Source organism: Paecilomyces variotii (genome assembly GCF_004022145.1).
Source record: "Paecilomyces variotii strain CBS 101075 chromosome Unknown C8Q69scaffold_2, whole genome shotgun sequence".
NCBI lineage: Eukaryota > Fungi > Ascomycota > Eurotiomycetes > Eurotiales > Thermoascaceae > Paecilomyces > Paecilomyces variotii.
Genome location: NW_021167141.1, coordinates 2400650 through 2426422, shown reverse-complemented (window position 1 = coordinate 2426422; position 25773 = coordinate 2400650). Strand labels below are relative to the sequence as shown.

At 50.7% G+C, this 25773-nt stretch overlaps 7 protein-coding genes across 7 annotated transcripts; 2 read left to right on the top strand and 5 right to left on the bottom strand.

Moving 5' to 3' along the window:
• The first annotated feature begins 2166 nt into the window (after window positions 1-2166).
• C8Q69DRAFT_457673 (hypothetical protein) lies at window positions 2167-3956 on the top strand. Its single transcript, XM_028629924.1, has 3 exons — window positions 2167-2854; window positions 2937-3360; window positions 3412-3956. Exons 1-3 carry the CDS (start codon window positions 2483-2485, stop codon window positions 3549-3551), a joined length of 936 nt encoding a protein of 311 aa, XP_028487710.1. The 5' UTR covers window positions 2167-2482; the 3' UTR covers window positions 3552-3956.
• A 343-nt stretch (window positions 3957-4299) lies between these two features.
• Window positions 4300-6382, bottom strand: C8Q69DRAFT_496346 (NAD dependent epimerase/dehydratase family protein). The gene is made up of 3 exons (XM_028632256.1): window positions 5912-6382; window positions 5298-5819; window positions 4300-5197 (listed from the first exon to the last, which is right to left on the bottom strand). Exons 1-3 carry the CDS (start codon window positions 5940-5942, stop codon window positions 4530-4532), a joined length of 1221 nt encoding a protein of 406 aa, XP_028487709.1. The 5' UTR covers window positions 5943-6382; the 3' UTR covers window positions 4300-4529.
• Window positions 6383-6387: 5 nt separating this feature from the next.
• Window positions 6388-9226, bottom strand: C8Q69DRAFT_158602 (carnitine acetyl transferase). Its single transcript, XM_028625631.1, has 4 exons — window positions 8854-9226; window positions 8736-8784; window positions 6991-8653; window positions 6388-6912 (listed from the first exon to the last, which is right to left on the bottom strand). Exons 1-4 carry the CDS (start codon window positions 8941-8943, stop codon window positions 6780-6782), a joined length of 1935 nt encoding a protein of 644 aa, XP_028487708.1. The 5' UTR covers window positions 8944-9226; the 3' UTR covers window positions 6388-6779.
• An 829-nt stretch (window positions 9227-10055) lies between these two features.
• C8Q69DRAFT_158703 (histone deacetylation protein Rxt3-domain-containing protein) lies at window positions 10056-13345 on the bottom strand. The gene is made up of 3 exons (XM_028625632.1): window positions 13082-13345; window positions 11214-12891; window positions 10056-11151 (listed from the first exon to the last, which is right to left on the bottom strand). Exons 1-3 carry the CDS (start codon window positions 13206-13208, stop codon window positions 10149-10151), a joined length of 2808 nt encoding a protein of 935 aa, XP_028487707.1. The 5' UTR covers window positions 13209-13345; the 3' UTR covers window positions 10056-10148.
• A 3318-nt stretch (window positions 13346-16663) lies between these two features.
• On the bottom strand, window positions 16664-18154 carry C8Q69DRAFT_457642 (ser/Thr protein phosphatase family protein). The gene is made up of 3 exons (XM_028629923.1): window positions 16933-18154; window positions 16743-16860; window positions 16664-16686 (listed from the first exon to the last, which is right to left on the bottom strand). The coding sequence occupies exon 1, from the start codon at window positions 17959-17961 to the stop codon at window positions 16963-16965; it is 999 nt and encodes a 332-aa protein (XP_028487706.1). The 5' UTR covers window positions 17962-18154; the 3' UTR covers window positions 16664-16686; window positions 16743-16860; window positions 16933-16962.
• Window positions 18155-18273: 119 nt separating this feature from the next.
• Window positions 18274-20335, bottom strand: C8Q69DRAFT_457638 (hypothetical protein). Its single transcript, XM_028629922.1, has 3 exons — window positions 19968-20335; window positions 19710-19913; window positions 18274-19647 (listed from the first exon to the last, which is right to left on the bottom strand). The coding sequence occupies exons 2-3, from the start codon at window positions 19904-19906 to the stop codon at window positions 18480-18482; spliced, it is 1365 nt and encodes a 454-aa protein (XP_028487705.1). The 5' UTR covers window positions 19907-19913; window positions 19968-20335; the 3' UTR covers window positions 18274-18479.
• A 2475-nt stretch (window positions 20336-22810) lies between these two features.
• C8Q69DRAFT_516980 (hypothetical protein) lies at window positions 22811-24400 on the top strand (the record flags this gene model as incomplete). The annotated part of the gene is made up of 5 exons (XM_028633406.1): window positions 22811-22891; window positions 22950-22985; window positions 23290-23400; window positions 23454-23513; window positions 23615-24400. The coding sequence occupies 5 exons, from the start codon at window positions 22811-22813 to the stop codon at window positions 24266-24268; spliced, it is 942 nt and encodes a 313-aa protein (XP_028487704.1). The 3' UTR covers window positions 24269-24400.
• Window positions 24401-25773: the final 1373 nt, after the last annotated feature.

Genomic DNA, 25773 nt, shown 5'->3' with positions numbered 1-25773 from the left:
GGGTGCCGTGCCGCAAACCACGCCTCATGGCTCAGGGGGCCAAGCTGAGCCAGATCGCTGGACTCCTGGAGGCAGTAGTAAATATTGGGCTGTGAAAAAGTGGATCGATTGATGGTGTTCGAGCCCAAAAACTGAGAGAGATGGAGACTGCACAGGCGCTATGAGACATGGCTGGTCTAGCATAGCCAGAGCCATGGGTAGCAGGCCGCTGCAAATAATGTCGCGTGCACTTCGACAAGCCTGCAAAACGGGATGCTTGACGGTGGCCGATTGAGAGGTACTGTATGGTGCGGACATTGATGTTTCTCACAAATAATAATAATAGCTTTGGGATGTTGTCACAGGTGGAGGAGGTTGTTGTTGTTCCCTACAAGGTCACGGGGTCCGTGTTGACGCTTTCTTCGCCCCAGTGGGAATCACTCCACCGAAGACATCGCGACAGTAATACTATCTACTGCATAGATAGATAGTGCTCAATAATAATGAAAATCTCTGTTGTTTCTTCTTCATGCAAGGGCTCGGCGCCAATCCCATGATGCGAAGTCACTATATCGACTATTCACAATGTTATAGTACCGACCCTGACACTATAACAATCGAGCCAGCGCTATCATCGCGAGATGCCTTGGTCCATGAGCGCCCCTTCCAGGGAACTCGTCGATGGTGACGGCCCTTGTGGGGTGAGGCCCCTGGCTAAAATTTCAGCGGCGACGATGGGGTATATCTGGTCTAGCGAATCCGCTTGTCGCGCTGATCGCGTGGACTGACCATTCCCTTAGCGTATACTCCGTAGTCATACTCGGTATGGTAAAGCCATAGGTTCCCCTTCCAAGCGCTCTTAGTGTCCCTATTCACGGATTTCTGTTGCTTATTTTATACCAGGCGCTCAGATACTCAGATAGCTCGCGTGCAGTTCGGATCAGGCTCGCAAATCCGCTCTGAGTTGGCTTGCCTTCCATTACACCGGAGAGGTTATCCGGAGGCGCTCTCAACCGCTTGCGGGACTTACCGCGGCGTGGTTGATCAAGATCTGCACCGATCCCCCATACTGGTACCATAGGCGTACGTATTAGGCGTTAGGGGCGGTAGAATGTAGATACACAGCTGTCGGCAATATATTCGGTACCGTCCCTGCTGAAGAAAGCCGCGTGCGGAGTAACTAAACAGCTGCGCAGCAGAGCTTCGAGTATACGATGCAAGAGCTTTCGAGTCCCAAACGCCCGAACAATCGCCTTGAAGTCCGTATTCGTAGATCATCCTTACCCATAATAATAATAATCCCCGAAAAAGGTTCGATCTCGACAACGGATCCCTGTCACGATTGGAGTTCGACGTGTGCCGTAAGAGATCCAAGCTCGGGGCGAACCGTTTCATATGGGAATACTCTGCGATAGCATCGCACGATATTAGATTTGACCATCATCTTTACGCCTTTAGAGCATCCCTACAGCAGCATAGGCCAATCTGCGGTATTTAGATGTGGATGTCGGAGAATTTGCTGCATGTCAACAACCGCCCTAAAACAGCGATAAGCTTGGGACACATTCTGGTCAGCTATAATAGCAATGATATATGCCGGATGCCGTCGTCTCAGACGCCATGGCGAAGATCCGCCTCTTCTCATGAGAGCTATCCAGGAGACTTTTGCAGTAAAGGAAGTTCAAGTAGACTAGTTGGAACAAACAAGGCTGTCATTGTCGCAGACGTTTCGACTTTTGATGCCTTTGCCCTGTGACATTCACATTGCCGGGCCCAGACGGGAGTCTCTCCTAGTGCGTCTATTCCCTTTGCACCTGGATCCATGACCACAGGGTGCCATAATATGACATTAATAATAGGCGAGGCGACGAGGGGAAAGGAGACGGTCCAGAACTGGCCATGTCGCCTGCAGAGTTTGGTTCCACTCTGTTTCTCGCTTAGAGTCGAGTCGAGTCGAGTCGAGTACGGAGTATAGAGTATAGAGTATCGTAGAGTATCATAGAGTATCATAGAGTATCTATGGTAGAGAGAATGACCACCGCGCGGAAGATCGACGAAGAGACAGGAAGGCATCCATGGTTCGCTTTCTCGTTTCTTCATCCGGGCGCCACACGTGATGTCACGGGACGTTTCCTGCCCGCTCCGATGACGCCAAGCTTCCCCCGCGGTGGAGAGCTTCGGTTGCGGCTTCATTGGAGACTTGGATAGCCATTCCAGCCATTGATCGAGCCTTGTCTTCTCTGTTTCGTGACTTCCAGGCTATCCAGACAACATTTACTGCGATCCTACGTCAAGTAATCGGCCCTAATTGAGACAACAGAGTACCCAGAGCACTGCGAATCTCCGTGGCGATTGTTGGTGTATGAGCTCACACCACTCCCCGCTATTTTGCCAATAGATCGCATCGGCAAACTCGTTGACGCCGCAGTTGAGATAGCAAAACAGCTAGGAGCTCCTCTTGAAACTCCTACAGCCTTCTCTCGACTGCAGCTCCGTCCGCAAGATGCCAGTCGCAGACGTTCCTGTCCAGTCGCCGTCGCCCAGGTCGTCTGCCACATCTCTGGCAGCGACTGCCAGCGCGAATGCGGCCAGTCTCTCTCGTCAACCCTCGCGCAGCTCTGCCCGGTCCTCGAGACCGTCGTTTTCCGAACGACGCCGTTCCGCAGTCCTCAATCTAGAAGACCCAAGTACGCCTGGTCCGGGGGAGCTACAGGGTGGTAGTCACCGCTCATCGATGGGATATGCATTCAGAACAGCAAGCCCGACGAGTCTAGGTGGCAGTTCCACCATTCCGACCGCAGATCCTCATCATCAGCGGACACCGTCATTGGGAGAGTTACATCAGGAATTGGAGCAGGAACAAGAGGCGCAGGTGGTACGTATTGACTTGGGTTCACCAAGGCTCATTCCTGCATTTCAATCACATTCAGGATGCTGATGCCTTGATGCGCGCATAGAACCGACTTCTGCAGATGATCCGTAGCCAGCAGTTGCAGTTGCAGCAATTACAACAGCAGCAGTCTTCCAACACGGGAACGGCGGTCATTGATGATTCAACACCCAATTCCGAACGCTCAGTGTCTCTTCCTACCGTTCCTCCGGTCCCTGCGTCTGGTGGGCGGACCTCGCTTGCCTCGTCGCTGTCAGTCCGTCGTGGGTCGCGATCTAGTCAAGGAGCTTCGCCGCGTCTCGGTCCAATTGCTTCCGCCTCACAAGGATCAGTTATCGAGCCTATACGCAGCCATGACGGTTCTGAACTGCCTGGTCTGGGAGAGACCCGAACTCGCAGTAGCAGCAGAGACGAAACCACATTCTATCAGGCCGAGGCAGCCAATTTAACGCGAGAGAACCAGCTTCTGCGCCAGCGGATCCGAGAATTAGGTGAGCATCCATCGTAGTGGTAGACTAAGGTCTTCAACTGACAGATTGTAGAACGACAAATCAGCGAATTGACAGCTAATTCGTCCCGTCCTCACCCACCTACATCTAATCTGGCGACTGCGACGTCGTCTTTTGAAGGCACGGACCAAGCTGCTTCGGCGGACGTTGCCAGCGATGAGAACAAGACCTGAGTGGCTATTGGGTTTTGAAGAATCTTGTGACAGAGAATAGAGGTCAATTGGGTATAGCCAGGACAACATCTACTCAGCTCAGGACGCCGTTTCTCCGCCTTCGGGCAATGTAGGTGGAAACAGCATCACTCCACTCCGGTCATCTCTGGGATAGTCATCTCTGAGGTACTAATCAGCCTGCCCTCCAGGCATAATATCCACATAACGCATTCTTACGTTGCGATTCGTTCTACCTGCGAATATTAGCAGGCCATGTCGATCTCTACTTCATGTATGATGTACTGGATATCAAATTATTAGAAGCATTGATAAGAACAATGAATTGTGATAAGAAGGTCTTTTGAAGATTCAAATACAGTCGCAGATTCGTCTATAGTAGAGAATAGTATATAGTAGTTGATTGGCCCTCGTTACAAGGAGTAGTTTGCACGTCCCCCCCCCCTCTACTATCTGATAACAACTCGAAAACCCTATTATTTTCAAGACTAAAAAATATCATAATCGGTATAAATATGCCCTCTAATTTGACGACAGACCTAGTTAGTCATCTAGTCACGACTGAGGAGAATCTTAAAAAAAGACCATCCAAGTTGAATTAAGAAACTAACTATATAGCGAATCTAAAATTGTGTAGTATATCCGTTGAATAATATAGTTGAAATATATATAAACCCACAAGATTCGAATCCTGAATATGTTTATATCCAAAAATCCTAGTCCGTAATTTCTAACTACAATAGAATGGAAAGCTTGTTCCGAGAAGAATTGGTATTATAATAATATATACCTAGGTAATTAAGAACTATTTTAACTACCTAAATTTATCATCATTATCTCCCTCCCCCTGGCCCCCCCTGAGGATTCGCATATACATCCAATGTATGTAGGTATGGTATGCATATCTCACCTATTCATTTCATCATCATCCAGAACAAATTTACCCACCTAAGTTAGGTACATAGGTAAATAATTAACATCCTACTTCCTCTTCGGCAAAATCCCCTCCTCCTCCAACTCATCCAACGCCTCACTCAACGCATCCCACGTATCCACCGACCCAACCCAACCCAACTTCCTCGCCTTATTCATACTAATCACCACATCATAATTCCTCCCTAGGACAAAATTCGTAAAGAACCAAGTGGCTTTCTCGAACGCGTCCTTCTGCAACTTATTCTTCTCAGCGAGCCTGTTCCACGCCTCTTTCACCTCTGGTTTCTGAGACCAGGAGAGGAGATCGATTCGCATGCGGAGCTCGCCGTTCGGGACGTGGCCCTGAATACCCATTTCAGGGGCCTGGATGTTCAATGGTGGGTTGGAGGAGAGGGGGACGGTTTTCTCTTCGTAGCCCTGTGGGAGGGGGTGGGAGAATTGGTCTGGGGGAATGGAGAGGCCGTAGCGATGGGCGAGACGCGGCCAGAGGGTTTGCCATGATTGGACGTCGCCGTTGACGACGTTGAAGTTCTGGTTGGAGGCGCGCGGTTCGAGAGCGGCCCAGAGGTTGAATTGGCCGTGGAGGCGGGAGTAGGTGAAGCAGTCGAAACGGGTGTAGAAGTCTGGGTTGCCGGGGAAGAGGAAGGGTTGGTTGAGTTCTTTGGTCACGGCGGCGTAGAGACCGATTGCGGTGGTGAGGTTCATGAAGTTTCCTGCATTCAAAACAATAATAACATATATTAGTGATTCTTCATCATAATAACCATATATGAAAGATTCCGGAGGGAAAGCAAGAAAGAAAAAGAAACTCACCCTTCGCAACCCCAATAACATCATTAGGATACGTAACCACCCAATCCCACCCCCTCCCCCCCGCAACATCCTTCAATATCTTCTGCTGTCTATAATAAAAATTCACCGGCCTCCCCTCCCCCTCTTCCACCCACGGATCCTCCTCTTCCATCGGCACTTTCACCGGTCCCAAATGCACCCCATAATGCTTCGCCCCCGTCGTCAACACCACTCTTTTCAACCTCTTCTCAGCGCCCGAAATCCTCAACGCTTCCAGGAAATTCTGCAACATGTCCCCGTTCACACGGTCCATTTCCTTCTCGTCGTCGCGTTGCAAGTAGGCTGTGAAGAAAAGGTATTCGCCTTCGACGCCGGCGCTGGAGAGCTGAGAGGCGATTTCGGAAGCGGGTGCTAGGAGGTCGATGGAGTTGTGCTTGATGGTGGATGGGTAGGATTCTTTTTGATTTCGGGATATGGCGTGGACGGTGGTCCATTGTGAGGGGTTGGATGCGAGGGCGCGGACGATTTCGCGGCCGTTTATTCCTGGAGAGGGGGTCAGTATGTAAATAAATAGTGTTTTTGAATGAAGTCTCAATTTTCAATATATGTATAGCAAGGAAAGGGAAAAAACGAACCAGTCGCGCCCGTTACGATTGCAGTAGGCATCTTGTCGGTGCAAATTATCTCTCGTATCTAGTGAGTAGTTCCTCGTAGATATATATCTCCTCTTTCTTTCCGTTCAAAAAATCGTCCAGAGAATCAAGAGTCCAGATGGTATCGTACACCAAAACGGAATATCAGTACTTTCCAACTCAAGGATTCAAAAACTCAGCTAGGAATTCCCACCGCTCAATATATACCTACCATACACCTCACCTCATATCCCCTACTTCCAGCCCTACAAGCATTTGCATCTGCCCGTATCGAGTAGAAACGATGAAATCATCATTCCCTGTGGCGAGCACAATGACGTAGTTATTACTATTCTGTGACTTGGATGTAATGTATCCTGTTCTCTTTTGTCTCGATTGATAATGTGGTAATTGACTATATGTTGATATAATATTTGTGTTTGATTTTGTCTTGCAGAGAATTTGAAAGTTCTTTTGCGATTTGTATATGAAGGAGCTGGTGTCATGTCGTTGGATATAGTTCGATGACGGTCACGTGATTAGCACGGAATGAAGTCAGATATGCTTTCTCTCTTACTACTATTCCCCCCTCTCTATAAAATCGATAAGACATGATAATAATCTATAATACTGGTAAATTGAATTCTTCATTCGCCTATCTTCTCCAGATGCAAAGAGGTATATCTCGCTAGATCTGTATCTGTACAGCAAGGTCCTTGCATCAAACAGCACACTCACAAAAGAAACCTAAGAACTTCAAAAACGGCTGAAACCTTCAATGGGGTGAAATAGCCCCCAATATATATTCCACATAACATTTGAACCCCCAAACTCGACTCTTGTCTCGTCCCGCTGGTCCCTATTTTATATCTTACAACTTCGCCTTCTCGGGCTGGGACACGAGGTCGGGCAGGAGCAGATCGCGCAGCTCGAGGCCTGCTTCGTTCAGGTAGAAGCTCATGCGCTCGGCGCCAAGGTGCTTGCAGACAATGTTGAATTGGAGACTGTGCGGAGTTAGTACGGGAGAACAATAGAATTAAGCCGATACTTCTCATGAGAATTCGAAACTGAAAGAAACTCACCTGTTCTCGTTGATCATGTATGCGATACCGAAACCATCGTCAATGACCTGACTCCATCCGTAGCCGTTAAAGTACTCCGAGCTCAGCTGACTGCTGGAAATAAACCACGAGGAGCTGTAGGAAAAGGCCGGGTCCTGGTAGAGCTCCGGCAGCTTTTCGCCCTCACGGAGCAGCTTCTTCAGACCAAACAGGTGTCGGTCCACACCACGGCCGTCGCTGGCGTCCAGCGTGTACTTGGTGTGCGCAGCGAGCGCGGCACGGAAGCGCTTGACGACCTCCTCCCGCGGCACCTCAGGGTCGGCGTGCGCCTTGCAGAAGGCGACGCTCTCGTCCGACACCGTGCGGGTGGTTTCCGTACGGCCCTGCTGGAACTTACGGGTCGAGGCCGACTCGTACGTGGGGCGGTTCTTGCCGTACATCTTGAAGTAGGCCAGCTGGATGAGCATCTGCACGTATGCATCCGGGCTGCACTTGAACTTCTTGATTAGGCCCTTGCCGTACGCCTGGAAGGCCTGCACGCGCAGCTCGTGGGCCGCGATCTGCTGGTGGTGCTCCTTGGCGGCGGTGTCAATGTCCGCGAGGGACTCCTTGGTGAGGTGGAAGCGGATGGGCTTGGGTTCGGGGAGGTTCGAGCGGATGGAGGGGTCGCTGAAGTCGAGGCGGTTGTTGAAGATGACATTGTTGATGTAGTCGTTGATGCGGTGGGTGGGCGTGCCGTCCATCATGCTGTGCTCACCCATGAAACCGGCGGTGCCGTTGTCGTTGACAATGAACTGCAGAGGCTTGTCGAACCAGCGGTTGCTGCCGTCACCGTGCCAGTACTGGTGAGCGCGCTCCTCCAGAGTGACGGGGGTGGCGTCATCCAGACAGACGACGAAGCCCGAGGACTCAATGTCCTGCAGGGCCTGCTCGTTGGCCGCGTTGGCCTCGATCAGCCTCTTGCGAGCAGCCGTCCAGAAATCGCGGTTGGCAGCTGTCAGCACGCCCACTCCGGGCGCGCGGTCGGCAATCTGGTAGATGCGTTCGAACTGCTGCTGCAGCTCCGAGGTGTTCAGCTGGCGGCCGTCGACCACGGTGGGCACCTTGAAGAACTGGTTCTTGCGGATCACAACGATGTGGTTGTGCTCCTTGTGCGAGTACTTCTTGGGGTAGTCGGCGGGCTCTGCGGGAATGCGGCTGCAGTTGAACATGTACTCGTACGAGCTCATGGCCATGGGCTGGCCGCGCATGTACTCGGGCTCGAGCGAGCCATCATCGACCTGGCGCTTGAAGTCCAGCGCCGCCGTGGTGATGGCCGCAGCCCGCTTGGCCGGGTTACGGCGCAACCGGTCATCGCGGTATGAGTAGAAGTAGGAGACGTAGGGGACCACGGGGTCGCGGTAGGCCAGGTAGGCGGCATCGTTCCACCACTCGTAAATCCAGTTCTTGTGCTTGGGGTCCGCGGCGCGCTCCAGCAGGCGCTTCTGCAGAGGCTCGCCCTCACCACCGGGACGAATGAAGGCTTCGACGGCCTTGGAGGTGCGCTCGAACTCGGCGGGCGAGACGAGCGGGTGGACCGACTTCAGGTATCGGCGACCGGTCTCTTCGAGCGAGGGCACGGGCAACCGGGGGAGAGAATCTTCGAACCGGAGCATCTTGCCCTTGGAGAGGTCTTCCTTGTATCCTGAGCAACTGTGATCAGCCTCTGTTCCATCGAATGGATCGGGTATTCCATGCGGAGAGTCTGTTGTCGCTGCTTCACTCACCCTCAGGGACGGAGGACGCCTTGCGTCGCGGAGCCATGGCGGAGAGGATCTGCTATAAAAAAGAGAATGAGTGGGATGAAACAACAAGAAATTGTCTCAATGCAACAATAACACATACTGGAGATCGAGCGGGTCGATAGAGCGATGCGGTGGCAGTAGGGGCACGTCCAAGGGTGGAGAGACGGCTGCGAGCAGACGCCGTGAACATCCCCTCGACGTGTGCAGATGGCCGTGGAAAGAAAGGAAAGGAAAGGAGATGAGGAGAGGGGCGGATGGAAAGGATCGTAGAGGACGAGAAGAGGAATTGACAATGGAACTCGACGTTAGAGAGACGTCAGAGCGAGGGAGGACGAAGAAGTAAGTAAAGTAGACTAAGTAATTAATTAAGTGATGCTCTAGCGAGAGACAACGGCCGAACAGCCTCGGCTTGAGGGAAGTGGGCGAGCAAGTTACTTCTTATGCTGCCGGAGACACGAGGAGGGCTCTTTATGTATATCTACAGATCGTCCGAATGATCTCCGGTGGTCATCAAGTTCTCTGTACGGAATACTTCTCATAACTACCATAAGAATTCAACTCGTTGTTGTAGATGCTGGTTGCACCTATGTAACTATTCTGCTTCTCTCATCGACCGTCCCGAGCCTCGGCTGGCTGCGGTCTCGTCGGTTCATCCCAGGACGCCAGCAGCAGCTAACTTAGTCTGTGTTCTCCTGACCGGTGCAGAGTCAGAATGATTATTATTATTACTCTAGTGAACGCTACCTTTACCTCGTGATGCTATCCCCCGGTTATCTATTCATTATTATTCTACATTGTTCTACTCCAACTCGCCTCTTCGTCTCTCCATGCGGGGTTTCTCCAGACTGGCTTCACCGCCCGCCCGATCCGGCCAGTCACCGTCCAACAGGAAATCTGAATGGAACAAACAATCCAGCATCTTCCCTTCATCCGTCCGTTGGCCCGCCAAGGCAATGGTGGTATGATGGCTGATGGCTGATGTCTGATTCAGATGATCCAGGTTAATTTAATTACACAGTGACAGCTGCAGGGAGGGGAGACAGTATTGGTCCTAGTCTGGTAGAGGATGGCAAGAGGATAGTATGGCATCGTATGGCAGAGTATGGCATAGTATAGACCAGTATAGACCAGTATAGATAGATAGATAGATAGATAGATAGTAAATCGTATGTAACTTAGGTGGTTGGCTGATGAATCGACAACTCGCATAGTCAGGTATCTCGGCAACACAAATCCCAGTAATAATCCAAAACAGAACGCAGATGCCAATGGCTCATCTCATCCATCACATATGCCGCCCGTCCGTTGCCTCGACGCCGTGCGACCCCAAGCCGTCCGAGGCGACCAAGGGGAAAAAAAAAGGAACTCCAAAACAAGTCAAGACAGATTCATAGATCACGACACCGTTTCCACCGGCGGCGCTGCACTCTCGCCCATCTTCCGCCGCGCCAACTCGGCGTCGCGCAGCTTCAGCAGGCCTGGCCCCGTGCAGATCCGCCCCGACCGCATCATGTTGCGCAGGCGTTTCCGCCGTGCTTCTCCGCTGCGCTCCTCTCCGCGCGCCACCCCTTCGTCCACCCACTCGATCCGGTCCACCTTGAAGCTCACCCCGTCGTGCTGGCCCTCCCAGCCCCGCGACTTGAGCCCGAACAGCACGCTGCCGTCGTACCGCTCCAGCCGCGGCAGGATCACCAGCGTGATGTGCAGGTCCTTGTCCGGCGGCGGCACCGGCGGGATGCGAGGCCCCTTGGATTCCGAACCAGCGTCCGCCGTCACCCGCGGCGCATGCTGGTAGGTATCCTTGATCTCCAGATCGAGCATCTCCACGTCCACGTCGTCCCCCCATTCTCCCCGGATGAAGCCCGAGTGGATCGCAGCCGCCACCGGGTCCGAGTCGTCCGTGTAGACCCCAGTGCCCCAGAGCGCCCGTCGCGCACAGATCTCCTCGCGGTGGCTGGCGTCGATGCGGAAGCGCGGCACCCGGACGGTAAACGTACAGTTCTCCTTGCCCTCGAATCGGGGGATCGGAACAGGCGTCGTCGTATAGCCAAACTTGGCGCTCTCCAGGCTGGCACTGGGTGAAGGAATCCCGATACGGGGTGAGTAGAGCGTAGAACCCAAGTGGTGCCGTGGCAGATGGGCTACGCTCTTCACGAGCGGCTCCACGTTGACAAAGATGTTGGGCTCTCGCATGGGCGGCGGCGGGCCAGTAGTGGTCACTGCTCGCGGGACATGATGATGGTGGTGATGGTGATGGTGGTGATGATGTGCTGGCACAGGCCCGGAGACTTCTGTGGGTGTCGACGTCTGATGGAAGAGACTCAACGAGGCTGCCGCACGATGGGTGCTGCCAGTCACACTCACCTCGTCCTCGGCTCGCTGTCGATGATGATGATGACTGCAGAATTGTGAGCAGATGCGCCAAGATTAATGATCATTTGAAATGAAGATTTCACTTACTGGTGATGGTGGTGGTGCGCGTGTCGGCCGCGTCTAGGACGGCCGGTTGGGGCCATCCGCTGCTCAGCGCCGCTGTCCGCGTCGAATCGACCCTCCTCGTCCTTGGACTTCCGGGATCGTCGTCCCGGCCCAGCAGCGCCGCGAGCACTCTTCGCATCATCAGTCACGTCGCCGTTGGCCGATCGAGCAGTGACGCTCTCTCGTTTGAACGGGCTGGCGGCCATGGGGGTGGAGGCTCCGCTGCTGAGCGGGGGAGCAGTAACACCACCAACGCCGCTCCCGATGCCAGAGAAGACTCGTCCAAGTTCGTTCTTGATGCCCGATTCACCGGCCGGTCCGATGATCTGGGCCTGGGCGCCCTGGACCGCCTGGGGAAGGGGGGAGGCTCGTCCGCCGCGTTTGCCATCATTACCCACGCCTAGAAGATTCCTATGTTGTAGTAGTTCATCGCTTCCTTTCCGCCGCTGGTCCTCTGCAAACGATGGCTGTCCAGCAGACGGAGCAGAAGCCGGGGGAAACAGCCGCGGCTGCGTTTGCAACTTGCTCAACTGGTTACCCGCAAAGACAGACTCGTTGGGAGACGGCTGTTCCTGGCGGGGCTGAAGAGAGACCCCGGGGGAAGGACGAGAACCCAGCTGGGATCCGAGAGATTTGGTGTAGCTCTGTATAGCGCCAAAGCCAAACGACGGAGGTTCCGGCGCCCGGAAACGTTTTGATTCAGGTGACAAAGTTTGGGAGCGGGCTTCCCAGGTCGAAGCAGAGTGTTGTCTTTCGGCTTCCCTCTCGGGGACCTGGCTTCCATATCGGGACTGGGGCTGCGGAGGATACTTGGATTCTGGTTCAGGGCCTCTCCCATCGCCGTTACGAGCCACCTGCTCCTCTGGCTGGCGATCCCGATACAGTCCACTATATCGATATTGTGTCTCAGTTCCCGGATAGGAACTCGTGCGTTGTGTAACCCCAGACGGCGCTTCTGGCATCCCTGGATTAGGCCGAACCAGAGGGCTGAAGGTAGGCGGTCGAGTCGATGGCTCGCCATGTTGAGGCTGGCTGCTAGGCCGCTGGATAGGACCATTCAGACTTAATCGTCTGGATTCCATGTATGGGGATTCTGCAGACGAAATCTGCGGCGACATCCGTGCAGGGACCGGCTTCTCGGGATACTGCGAAAAAGGCTGCGGTCGCGACAATCCACCAAATCGAGACGCATCGGGCATCTGTGGCTGCGACGATTCCCCCGAGTTTGATCGGTATGGTCGAGGAGGCGGTGGTTGGTTCTTCGCGGCCAGCCTGTCGGGAGTCTCCGATCGTCGAAACAGGGGGTGCTCCATCGACGCTTGCCGGCCTGGCGCTGTCGGCGGAGACATGATACCGGCAGTCTGGGGCGGCCCAGTGCTATAGGGAGCAGCAGAGACCGCTGGACGCGGAAACATTGAGCCAGGACCTGTCTCGCGCGGCGGTCGATCCGCATCCGAGCCCAACATCGACGAGATCGACATGCTGCTGCCAGGACGGTGGGTGGGATTTGCAGGAAGCTCGCGCGACGAGTACGAAGGAGGCGGGGGCTGGGTACCGGTAGCAGATGGTGCTCGTGGAGGATAAAGCTGCGGGGAGGAGGGAGGAGGCATCTGGCGGTTCCCGAACGAGGGCGCGGCTGGCGGATGCGAATCCGGGGGTCCTGTAACAACAGGGAACAGTCAGCATCAATCTTCTTCTGGCAGTGACAGAATCCAGTCAGACGGTAGACTTGGCGCAAGGGGAATATCAACACGGCCAGTGAACCACCAGAGAAGCACCCATGGCGGCGTGAAGGATGACGCGCGCCATGCGGCGACAAGCGTTTCGAGCTCCGCAGCAGCAGCACTCACCATTTGCAAAGACCGGACTACCACTGCTCCCCAGGGACGGCCGTCGGCCCTGGTCGTGCGAAGCAGGATGCATCTCGCGCGTGTGTGGAGGACCTGAAGTCGGACGAGAGGGCAAGTCAGCCATCATACGAGGAGGTGCAGGTGAAGCTTCAAAAGTCGGGGGAAAGATAGTTAATTCAAGGACAGGCACGGAACGGGCGCCGTGTCTGGGCCCCGTGACCTGATCCGGGATTGGCTGGCGGCTGGACGCGGACTAGGCCCGTTCGGGGAAAGCGGCGCGTGTCCCAAGCGGGTTAGCGCTCCCGAGACGGCCAGTCGATCGGCGCCACAGCAGAGACAGTGGCTGGTGCGCAGTGACGATGGCAGGGAATCAAGCCTGGGGTTCAAGGCAGAGCAAGGGGAATGTTTCCGATCCAAAAGCATCCAGCGGGCTCCCATCATTCTGTCGTCTGCACTCTGGCATGTTCTGCTGGCAGTACCACCACTGGAAGCTCCCGCGGTCGAGATTCTAGACAGCTGCACCCATCGTCTAGACTCCCGCAACTCTGCCATCCAGCCTCTCACAGAATGACGACTACACAGACAGAAAGAAGAAAGAAAAAAAGAGTATATCCCCTACCGTCTCGAAATCTAAGACCATTATGTTCCCTCATCGTCCCATCATGATGTTTTCCTATTGACGCATGACCGGATCCCGGACTGTGGAAGCCATTGGGGCCGTTGTTCCGCAGCGACGCGAATGGGACCGGCGACATTGGTTTCTCGTGAGCGTAGGTATGCGTAGGCGGGCCGTACGTCACGGCAGGTCTGACCAGCTCGTTTTCTCGTCGACCCAGAGGGTCATAGGCCGGTTGCGATCGACCGTTCGACACGGACGGCGGCGCGTATGGTCGTGGTGGCAGAGCACCAGCTCGGAGGTCTGGAGGTCCCGCGAAGAGGGACGGACGCGAGAATGGTTGATGTTGAGGCTGCCGTGGAGGATCCATTGTCGAGATTCCACGACGGAGGCCACCACTTTGACGGGATCAGGATCAAGATCAAGATCAAGATCGAGACCGAGACCTAGACCTAGACCCTACCCACCTTTTCGCTCTACCCGAAGGTAGGAAACGGGTGGTGGGAACAGAGATTTCAACGGTTGATGGTGGACGCGTCGAGTAGCTAGCTGGATAAGTATACAAGTCGAGGAACTATGAGCGTGGTGCGCGCGGGCGACGAGGACAGGAGAAGAGAGAGAGAGAATAATATGCAGCTTTCCGCGGGAGAAACGACACGATGGAAAAAAGACCATGAGCTCGACAACGGGCGAGCGCATGCGACATGGGCTTTTTCGGGGCTCAGTGGGCCTGGGCGCTCATCCCTGTTGGGGTGTTTTTTGGGGGAGCCCGGCTTTTGCTTTTCTAGCACTTTACTAGTGGTATGGGTTCTATGGTAGTTCAAGCGGTGGCATGAGAAGGGAAAAAAAAGAAAAGAAGAAGAAGAAAGAAAGCAAAGAAAAAGAGAAAAAACAGTTCCTAATCAGAAGCAGAGGAATAGCATATAAGAGCAGAGTGAGTATCACCAACAGTAAAGTGTCAAATTACCATAATAATTAATTAATAAATTAAATAAATAAATTAATGATTATTGTTTGGGATTTGTGGTGGACCGTGGGACGTGGATGTGGATGTGGACCGGGGATGCAGCCGGTGGGGAAAAAACGACCCGGTGGATCTCCCAGGTCATTCTTCTTCTGAGAGTATACCATACATAAATAATAACTATAATTAATTAATTAATTAATTATTATTATTAGTTAACTAACATGTTCTGTTTCGCTTATTTCTGATCTATCTATCCGGCACTTCACCTCGCCCTGATCCTCCTTTCCCCTTTCGACCTCTTGCCGCTCAGGCACTTCTTGCGCCGCAATAACAGTCAACAGAAGAACCCGCCAAGGAACAAAGACGTCCCCCTCCCTCCCCCCCCCCTCCTCCCTGGCAAGTAAACACGTAGAAGTACTCCGTAGGCAGAAAACAGAAGCAGAAAAGGAATCAAGCCACGGGAGAGAGCCTTGCGGGGTGCGCATGAGACCTGGGCCTTAGCTGTCGGGCGAAGACACCACCCATCCTTGCCAACAGATCAGGACGATAACTACGGTCTACCATACCATAAGCGGGGGACGTGTTAGGCAGGACATCGTGCGTTTAGCGTTGCAGTAGTCGTCAACACAATCGCCCTGCAACGTCTACCGCATCGCCCAGACTCGAGCAATGGCAGGTGCCGCTGCTGATCGATACCGCGATCAACGTGACAGGGGCCAGGTCGATCCCCGTCGGGCAGTCAAGGGCTCTTTGATCAGATAGATCGATTCTAACTACTATCTAACTATGGTTGGCGCTGTACTCCGTAGTCAGTTACTTAGATTAGAGTAATACATACATACATAACTTAGTCATGCGCGAATAACTCAAGGAAAAGGCTGACTCGATTACGATCGCAGATGCTGGCCCAGCCCGTGAGATCGAATCCTGCCATCCCGACCGACAGAGAGAGTTATTCAGAGCAAAAGACGGTGAGGGGGATCGCATGCGCTCTCTGGCGGTCATGGCGGTCACTAGGAAAATCCCTGCAAGGTGAATCAGATCGCAGACGTCAATCCTGCAGGTGCACGGCTAACTTGCCCGCATCGATACCTCTTTTGTAGGGCTGTGCCCAGCCAGAATGGGAGACACATCCCAACTATCCGCCTCATGTCGAGTACGCTACTGTGTCTCCAGAAGAAACAGTCTCATGTGAGTGCTGCAGCTGTTTCCATCTGCATAGGGACAGCATCGTCAGAAACTGCTGGTGTTGATGTATACCGACTTGACGAATCCGGCACCTCCTACATGCGTGACTTAGGTCGTACAGACATCTAGGGGCATAGACCCCTTTACAGGTACAGTACTTAAGCCTACCTCAATATCTTCAAGTATTATATCGACTTTCACTACCGTCTGTGATTTCGGATATTGCACAGGAGAGCTCCTCGCTTCTCCACTTCGACACCACCACAACATGGTGACGCTACAAAATCAAACGAACAATATTAATACTAATTAGCTTCTCACTAACTCTACCGGCCAATCACAACAGATGAAGCTAAAGCAGGTGTGACATGTGCCCTATCGCAATTTTTATCTCACTAGTCTTACCTAGTGCCTCAGACATCAAATCTACAATTTAGATTGCAAAAACAATAGCATGAGCAAGAGACTTGTGGTTAAGGAAGGCGCTTGGGATGGTTGATCGCGCCAGCTTCGTCAACAGTATATTGCGTTTCAGATTGATAACATATAATATTAAGGAGGCCCCCATTATATTCATGTTTGAAGATTCCATGACATCAAAGACAAGGTCGCTACATTTCCGGTATATGGTTTGCTCGTGAATGATGCAAGTATGGCTTTCAGTTGAGATCTGAGAACCAGAAAGAAAACGGTGAGTTCCGTTTCGAATGGAGGCTTACCTCGACAGCTGCCTCTTTAAACACGAGAGGTGCGCTCCGCTTCTGCTCAGGAATCAGATATCTCGAGTAGACTATTCGAAATGCCTTCTGACTTCAAATCGAGGGTCTCTAGTCCGTGGGTCTAAAAAAATCGTCGACGATGATCAGCTGATAATACTTACAAGGAAAAAGAAAACATGAACCGGGAAAGCAAATATGACTGCTCGACATAACTAGAAATTTAGGGTGTAAATCCTCCCCGGGGTCTCAGCTGAGTTGGTGATCAACAGCTAACATGATCGCAGAGCAGGTGAGCTGGCTGTATCTCTTCTTTTTTTTTTTTTGGTGGTATGAGAAATTGATTGGATTTCCACATCGACAGACTGACGGGGGGGACCATAGGTTTGAGCTTCTACCTGGCCCTCGGAAGCTCAAGATCGATTAACCATGGCGCGTGCATCTGATAATCTTCAGTTCCTTCTATTGAAGCATTCACAAAAATCGTTTGTTCGCCGTATTTCAGAGGCTCCGCATCCCCGGTGCAATGACTGGTCGAGCGACATCCCTCACGGTGCAGCGAGTCCCTTCTCTTCGACTTCTCCGCTATGGTCTCGGGTGTGTCGAATCGAGAAGCCTTTAAGTTGGCCAGAGAATCGATCACAACCGACTTCGAATTATCGATGTCGGTAAAATGGGATGGTATTTCACTAGGTTGACCGCGCCAGGTGACAAGTTTTGCCCCCCACCCTTCATGAATATGCCCGAAGCAGTGCAACCGTGGGCGAGCTCTAGCGATAGCGCCAAATAGGTGTGGGCAGCCTGCTCGTTTTCGAGAATCAGTATAGTCCATGATACCATTTGGTGGCCCATGAGTTATGACCACGTCGACTCCCTTCTCGATGCAGAATTCGTGGCCTTGATCCGGGTGATATTGGAATCCCCAGTCACCACCTAATGACATCGTGTAAGGACTGGCATACACCGTTAGCGAAGCACCGTTCTCGAGTTCAAATTTGCAGGTTCCTTCACCCAGAAAGTGTATACCCGCAGCTTCTGCTTCGTTGAAAAATTGTTTCATCTCTTCAAAATCACCGTACTCTCGTTTAACGAGAACTGGATCGAGTGCTGGTGTTGCTTCAGCAACTTTCTTCTTGAATACAGGTGTGTCCATTGTAAAGTCATGATTCCCAGCAATGACAAGCTTCAGGCGTGCATTTAGGTTCTTGAGGAGTCTCATGGAAGTTTGATACTCCTCTACTTTAGATTCCTCAGTAAGGTCACCGCAGTGGATAGCGACATCGGCTTCGAGGGAGTTCACTTCCGGACCGAATTCTTCACCGTGAGTGTCAGAGACGATGAGGAACCGCGTTTTGATATGATTCTCTGAGCTTGTAGCTTGAGTAGTATTCATGGTGTAGTCACAAATAAAGGTTAAGCAAAAGCTTGAATTGATAAAATTGATGGAAGGAATAACTGTCGAGCGACTGTTTGTTGCAGAAAGAGTCGTAGAATGTCACAGCCGGTGATTCTTAGTATTGTCCGATGGTCCCATAGAAATATAACTAGGCAGCAGGTCGATCTACTTAGGTAGCAGGAATTGTTAGGGCAAGATGATGTACTCGGAAAGTTTGAACCTGGAACCACGTGCACAGACATTTTATGGCCACTACTCTGGTTTTCGATACTACATCTCTCACCTCATCGGTAAGGGACGCGCGGTTTTACGTGTCTATTAGTGTTATATTTTTGAGAGTACATCACTGGTTACATGGACTCCAGGAAACAGACATTGAGAAGCATGGTTCTCTTTAGCTACTTGGAAACAGCATTCCTTGATTATATGGGTTATATCCATACTGCTACATGGGGTATCGGACCATCTAAAGGCTAGACATAAAAAGCGGGACACATAAGGAAATGCAACGGGCTTCACACAGTGGAGGCCCTAAAGCGTTGTGTTTCATGCTCATCCTCCTGTGCTAGTGCAGGAGTTCGCCGTGATTGGTGTGGACGGCGATGTTCTCCCGATGCGTCGATCTCAATGATATCGACACCTTCGTTCACTAATGTGTACAAGACAAGATGGCGAAGTTTGCCGGGCCAGTCAGGAATACCGGTGTATCGAACTTTCAGGCCGCGTTTCCGCGCTGCATGGATGTGAGCTCGGATCATTTCTAGCTGCCGACGAGAGAATCTACCACGGTGTGGCATTCCTATCGAGGTGCGGAAGTTGGCGGAGGCAGTGTAGGTGTTTTCTACGTTATAGGTGTAGACTGCGTTCTGCAAAGGCTCGTTTGGCTTGGCCTCATGAGGGTCTTTCACATCGCGCTCGGTAGTCGTAGTTTGCTCGTCTGCAGCAGAGACGGTTTCCTCGACATCTCTCTTAATGGAAGCAAGCGGCGCTGTGAACTTTGAAATATCCCCACTGTCATTCAATGCTAGTTCCTCCAAGGATGCGTCGAAGAAGATATCGCGAACAGCACGGTCACCACGGATTAAGTGGAACGGCGCTCTCCCCGTGAGCACAACGGTGACAGGCCGTTTAACAAGTTCTGAGCCGTCGTGGTAGGTCAGGTAACCCTTTTCCCTAAGAATGGAAAGCTGAGAGATGAGACGCGGCCACAGCCAGTTTGGAGTGGTCTTGAAGTTGAGAAGCAGGATGAACGATTTCGACGGATCCTCTGCAAAGATTCCTCGAGGCGCGCTCATCTCTCCGTTTTCGTTTGCTGTACGACCGGCATTTTGATCCTCGATAGCCGTCATAAGGGGTTCGAGGTAGACATGTGCGAGTGTATTGGCGGCGTCTAGTCCAGTCACCGAGTTTCCCACCAAGATCTCATTCCCATGCAGCCAGATATCGGCTTCCACTCCACTGCAGCCTGAGACCATGGCGAAATGAAAGGGGTCAGCGTGTAAGCGCGTATGTCGAGAGATGCACTCGACTGATTTCCCATCACTTTTGAACTCCAGTGGCAACCGAGTCAGCTCTGGAGACCACTCCTCGGAATCCTCCCATCCCACCGTCTTCCAGTCATGGTCGCCTGGAAGAAGAAACATGGCACCCTTGGCGACAATTGTGATGCATTGGATCAGGCCGCTAAAATGGATATCAGTATCTCTGTAGTCGAGCGCATCAACGGAAATCCGAAATTGACATACAGTATCACCAGAAAAACACAAGAATAGCGGAAGACGCGTTCAGTTGCATTCTTCTTGGCCGCCGTATACCATTCTCCCATGTATATGGACAGCCCTGGAATGCACTCCGTGGGGTAAGAGCGGAGAGGATGGTCGTCCATCAGCATCACATTGTAGTCGCCTGTCTCGAGATCTCCCTGCCGTACCTGATACGGCATTGGATTTCTGGACGGGAGAGATTCAGTCGGGACACCCATCTTGACGCAGTCGCTGGTTTACCTATTACTTCTCTAGGCAAGCATGCCCTAAGAGTATATAAGCGGGCCCCAAATGGTCGACACCAACGAGCGACAGGTCTGGTGCAATGCAATGTAATCGAAACCGACGACACGAGACACCCTCTAAGCTCAGGAGCAAAAGGAAGAAAAGGTGCACGAGCGAGCGACCATATAATATCCCATCGGCCCCCAAAACACAGCCATTACTCGAGTAGAGCATCCGCTCGAAAACCGGGCCTAGTATGGCGCGATGGTGATCTGCGCTCATCCTTTTGAGTTTAGTGAGATGTCGCTGACGACCAGCGGGCGCACGCAATACCGCCACTAAATCACGGCTGGTGGTGCCTCTCCGGGCTCTCCCCTAATGACAAGCCCCCAAACGGCCCTGGGTGCTTGCGTGCTGTCTGCTTCATATCCCTTGGTCTGCTTGCCAAGAGAATAAAAGCATCGCCAAGAAGATAAAGCATGAGACATTAGAGTCTTAGACCCGCATTCGGTCAGAGCTCCTTTCGATCTTCAGCACATTGTCCGAGGCCGTATTTACTTAACTCTCCACCAGTCTAGGTGTGCTTGTTCTGCAGCCTTGATTACCAGGACTGCCCAGTACCGAATGGTCTTTTTTCCATTCATGCTTTGGCTCGTTAGTGTTTACGCTCTCCGTCTTAGCTCCTGGAACATGAATTCAATGCTGTTCTTGGCGGGTTCAACTGTGTCTCGCACGTCATTGATGCATAACAATTGAACCAAAGACAATGTCAAGCCTCCAAAATGGATGAATCCGAATTCCTTATCATATCAAAGGAGGGTTCCTATACATTTAATAGGGAGTGCATATCTAGAAACCAGTATTTCTTTCGGTAGTATAAAATATGTAGCAGTAACTTTGTACGGCGCACACTATATCGCGCTGTACGGAGAGAGATATCGCACCTCCCGTCATGGCAGTCCCGAGGTCATGCCGTATCAACTACATACTAGGCTTAGCGCCAGGGGTGCGGCAAGGGATCATGTGATATCTCACGTGACCAACTGCTATGGATACTGCACACCTTTACTCTGTAGAACTCCAGCAATTATTGTTGTTATCAATTATATCTATGGCACTGGTGCATCTTAGGATCCTATCAAGATTGAGGACCGAGGTACAAGGTGTAGACGAGCCTGACGAGGTGATATGGCGGGGTATACTGCATCAATGGTACCTGCGATGCGCCGTATATCAGTGCATATCAGCTGCGGAGTTAATCCCCCACTTAACTACTCTCTTCCACCTCCAATACCTTGATCTTGTGATGTCCAACCTCATCGAAACGATAGCCTTCTATTGTTTATTTAAGCCTCCGTTCACAACATCAGGCGTTTATACGTCGTCACCTTCTTCCCTGCTCGTGTTTCACCGTATCGTGGGGCTTCCACGTTGGTGTCGAGACTAGCTGCCCGCCATCCAGAACCAGACTCATTTCATCCTGCTCCGTATTTCATCATAAACCCGTCTTTACCCTTCATCCCCATCTAACATTGGCTGCACTATGGTTCGTTCCATCTTTGTCGTCTTATATTGGTGCTATTGGTGCTCGCCAGAACCTAGTCGCGAGCATCATAACTACTTCTGATGATATATTGGTGATAATCTATGTCCAGCTTGCTTGCATCTGCCTGTGAATGATGATGGCCTATTCACCTATATCTAGAGTACGTTAGTAGTTAATGCTCTACTTATATATTATTCTGACTATCCAGCCGCCTAGTCGTATATCCTAGACATTCCATCTCTTATTCTTTCTTTTTCCCGAGAAACCAACTTCCGCAGAAGTTCGCGAGGCTTTTTATATCACAAAATAAGTCCAAGGATGAGAGGCGAAAGAGACTGCTCAGTTCTCTTGGACAATATACTGGCTTAACGATACCGCCAACCACCTGGGCTTATCTATGGCTATCTTGTACTGAGCAATTAGAAATTTTCGGACATTTATAAATATATCTTTATTCCTATTGATTTTAATAAAATTTTCTTTTGAAATTATAGAATACATCCAAGACAAACTGCACCAGCGCCTTCCAGGGGACCTTTTGATCCGTTGCGCAGCCTCTATATAACTGATATCCGCGGCTCTACCAGAAGCTCATCACTTTTGACAATGCATGGAAATTCATGGCGAAATGTATATCCTCAGATCTATTACTGTCTATCCCTATAAAAATACCTACTGATGATATACAGGGTTGCAAAAAGATCGCAGCCAGTCTATACCGACGACTCGGGTTTGACCCAGATTATCTAAAGCAAAGTGCATTCGATCACATTCTACTTCATATAATTGGTTGCGACACTACTGCACAAAATCTGCAACAACAACTCATTAAAGATAGATTTATCGATGTCTTTACCTTCGCCTGCAACAGAGGCTAGAGAATCCATCTGGATCTCCGCAATCTTCGCAGAAATCTGCTTCTAGCGGAGGCCCTACAAAGAGAAAGTTGGATGAATTACAACAGAGTAGCCCTAAGTACCGTTCCGGCAAAGTTCAAGATATGGTAAGTCCTTTCATAAACCTTGGTGGTAGAATAGTTCAGCACCTCATATTCAGTTACAGTGTGAGGAAAGAGACAAGAGCCGGTGTGTCTTGACAGGAGAATATACACACGATATCGGCCATATTTATCCTTGGTCCTTACGCCATCATTCCATAACTGAACTTGCAGAGTTTTAAATCGCCAATCCCTATGGTTTCACCACATCTTCCTTGACCTTTTACCACTACTTAACACAGTGCCCTTACTTCGCAAAGGTTCGCAAAAACGTCTTCTGTTCGCTTTTGCTCTCTGTTCAGGAAAAAGACAGCCATGGCCCAAACGGAAACCGTCCTTGTAGGATTTAACGGTCGAATCAATTTAAGAAGAGCATGCGAGTATTCCGCTGAAGAGGTATGGAAATTAGCCATGGCCTTTATAATATATCTAGGGCTTTCTAATTTAAAAATAGATCCTTACAGTTTTAGCTGCCATGCCTGCCGGCCCTGTAAGATACGGGGCCGCAGCTCAAGACGTACATCTTGCAGAGTTTTTGGTCAAGAAGTCTGTCGATACATAGCATTCAGCGGGATCTCCCGAAGGGTTATCTGATATCGAGGCGATTCTGTTACCTCATTCGCTCGATCAAAATTGATACACCTGATCGAAGCGAGATTGAAGGCAGTCACTCCGTGTCATCTCAGTAAATCGTTTCTGAGGGCATGCCTATTTCAACGGGTCTTCTGGTATATAGATATCTGTTATAACCTCTTATGCTAATCCCCTAGTGCACATTGGTGCCATAATTATAGGTATTTTGCTCTGAAACCTATGGCAATATCGGAAGATCAGAAGTGTCTTATAGTCAGATTTTTCTAACTTCTCTACAAACAAAGAAGAATCAGACGAGTGGACCTGGATCAGTGGGCAGTCGATGACGGAAAGAGATGTGGAGGAAGTGCTACACTGGTTGAAGCCAAGGAAGCTCCGTGAGATCTGTGAGCCCCATGTGCGCCTTTTGGCTGGAATCATAGGGGTAAGGGAAGATGTGCAAGTCGGAGACGCCAGAGAGGTCTTAAAGGCGGCGAATAAGACAATGCTGGCTGTAGTGAAACAGCAGATGAAGACCTTCTTTAGAGTCGCGGAACGCCCGTCGTTCACATTGTTGGAAGAGCAGCCTCATCACCTCGTTGCGACCCGCCCTTATTAAAGGGCCAGGACCAAGGGCCAGGGTATGCCCAGTCGTGGAACCATGAGACTACTAAGCTTCTCAAATCAGGAGATGAGATCTTGATAACAACGGAAGACCCAGAGACCTGCTCCCTTCCCAGTTGGGATCTCTTAGATATGCAATGGCTTCTCAATAGGTTGCAGCAATCTGTGGAGCCGCAGATGTTAAATATGACTATAAGAGCAGTGAAGACAATGATTGCGGTGGTAACGACCAGTTTTCAGCGAAGGGGGGAGGATTTGATATTGTTTCTTCAGCAGAGCGATCGCCGGAGCAATCGTCGCACCTGTCTCCATCCCGTCCCTTCCTCTTTGTGTCCATCTCCCCATGGCCACCAGAAGACCGTACTTACGAGCCTCGATGCTGCTGATCAAGGCACCGGATCTGATATATATGCCTCTCAATTGTCCAAGATTGAGTTCATAGAGCACCCTTTGTGCCCATCTTGTCAGGTAGAACCTGCTGTGCGCCAGGGACGACCACCTTTGAGAGACTGGCTTTGGGTTGATTTATTCTTAGATACGAGAGCGGTATACTATATCTTAGTCAACATCAGCTAGTTGATCCCTCACACTTGATTTACACTCGGTTAAGGATTAGTTAGATCGACACACGTTTGGCCAGGAGCACCATGAGAGAAGCTGGACGTAACCCGCCATGTGGGACCTGCACTCAAGCAGGGAAAGGCAAAGGCAAGTTAAACCCCGTTTTTAGTAATCACCATTGGTTTTTGAGTGGTTATTATTAACTGGTTCTGAATCGATCAGATTGCTGTTCCAGCAGGGCCAAGAATTGTGAATTTTGGGAGCTCTACTTCACAAGCGATGAAGAAGGGGCTCCAGAGATGGTCCTTCTCGACTATCAATTCCAAAATGGTTTTTCGAGTCGTGTTGCTGAACCGACCGATAGATATCTTATTCGACGAGTGGTTAATCAAGACATCACCTCAATTCGCCCTCTTAGATATACCATCATTCATCTTACCCCCACCAGGTCTGTCCTCGACTAGAGAAGACCTCGACAGTTCTGAGGAAATTCCACAAGTTCGGTTTCGAGGAACGCTGCAGAGTTTCGCAGGGCTGAGTCTGATTGATGCTCTTGTGGTTAGATCTTGGTTTCCAAATGATCTCTATCTGGTTTTGTGGTTCCTATGGTTTTTATCTGGTTTTTAAGTGGTTTCTAGTGCTTGCCATATAGTTTTATGTGGTTCCTGAATGGTTTTCATGTGATTCTTAAATGGTTCCTCTGTCCTTTGGGCTTTCCTGGGGATCTTTTTTATTTATTAGCTGGTTCGGAATCAATTAGATTGTTGTTCGGACAGTGCCACCAATTGCGAATTTTTAACTCTCTATTTTGCCAGTGATGAGGACAATGATGAGAACTGATTCCCAACTGGTTATTATGTGCTTTATGGCTTTGTCGGGGAGATACCCCTTGGGATCTTTATTAACTAGATAGCATTCAATTCGATCAGTCTCAAATCAATAGAGGATTTTAGCAAAGCCCCACGGGGGACTACAACATAAGGGATTTTCCTCATTGAGACACCCTTAGCAATTATAAAAGGTAGGCGGTCTGATTAGCGTATTTTTTAGTCTTGTATTACGATCCAGGTGGCTCGTAGTACGAGCCACCTGGCTCAAGTCCAACTCGCCCTAATTAGGTAAAGCGCGGCACATCCCGACATCACACAAATAACACTTGTTTGAAATTGTTGCTTATTAATATTTATACTGTATTTAGGTTACTGTATTTAAAATCATGTGACATCCCAATTAAGACTTTCTGCCCGCAGAATTCTTATGTTGTAGTCCCCTGTGGGGCGACTGCTAAAATCCTCTAATCTCGATGCAGTTTACAACAAACAAATCATATAACCTTCAATTTACCGTAGCTTAGTACCTTCTTCCACTTGCTATACCATAGACTTGTCCTATGTTGTCAGTCTTACTCTCCAAAAATTTACTGAATATTCAACTATAATAGATCAATGATTTTTCTCGTTTTCTCTTTCAATCTTCAAAAGGAAAAAAAGCATCAAATGATTTCAGAATTGGAAATGTCA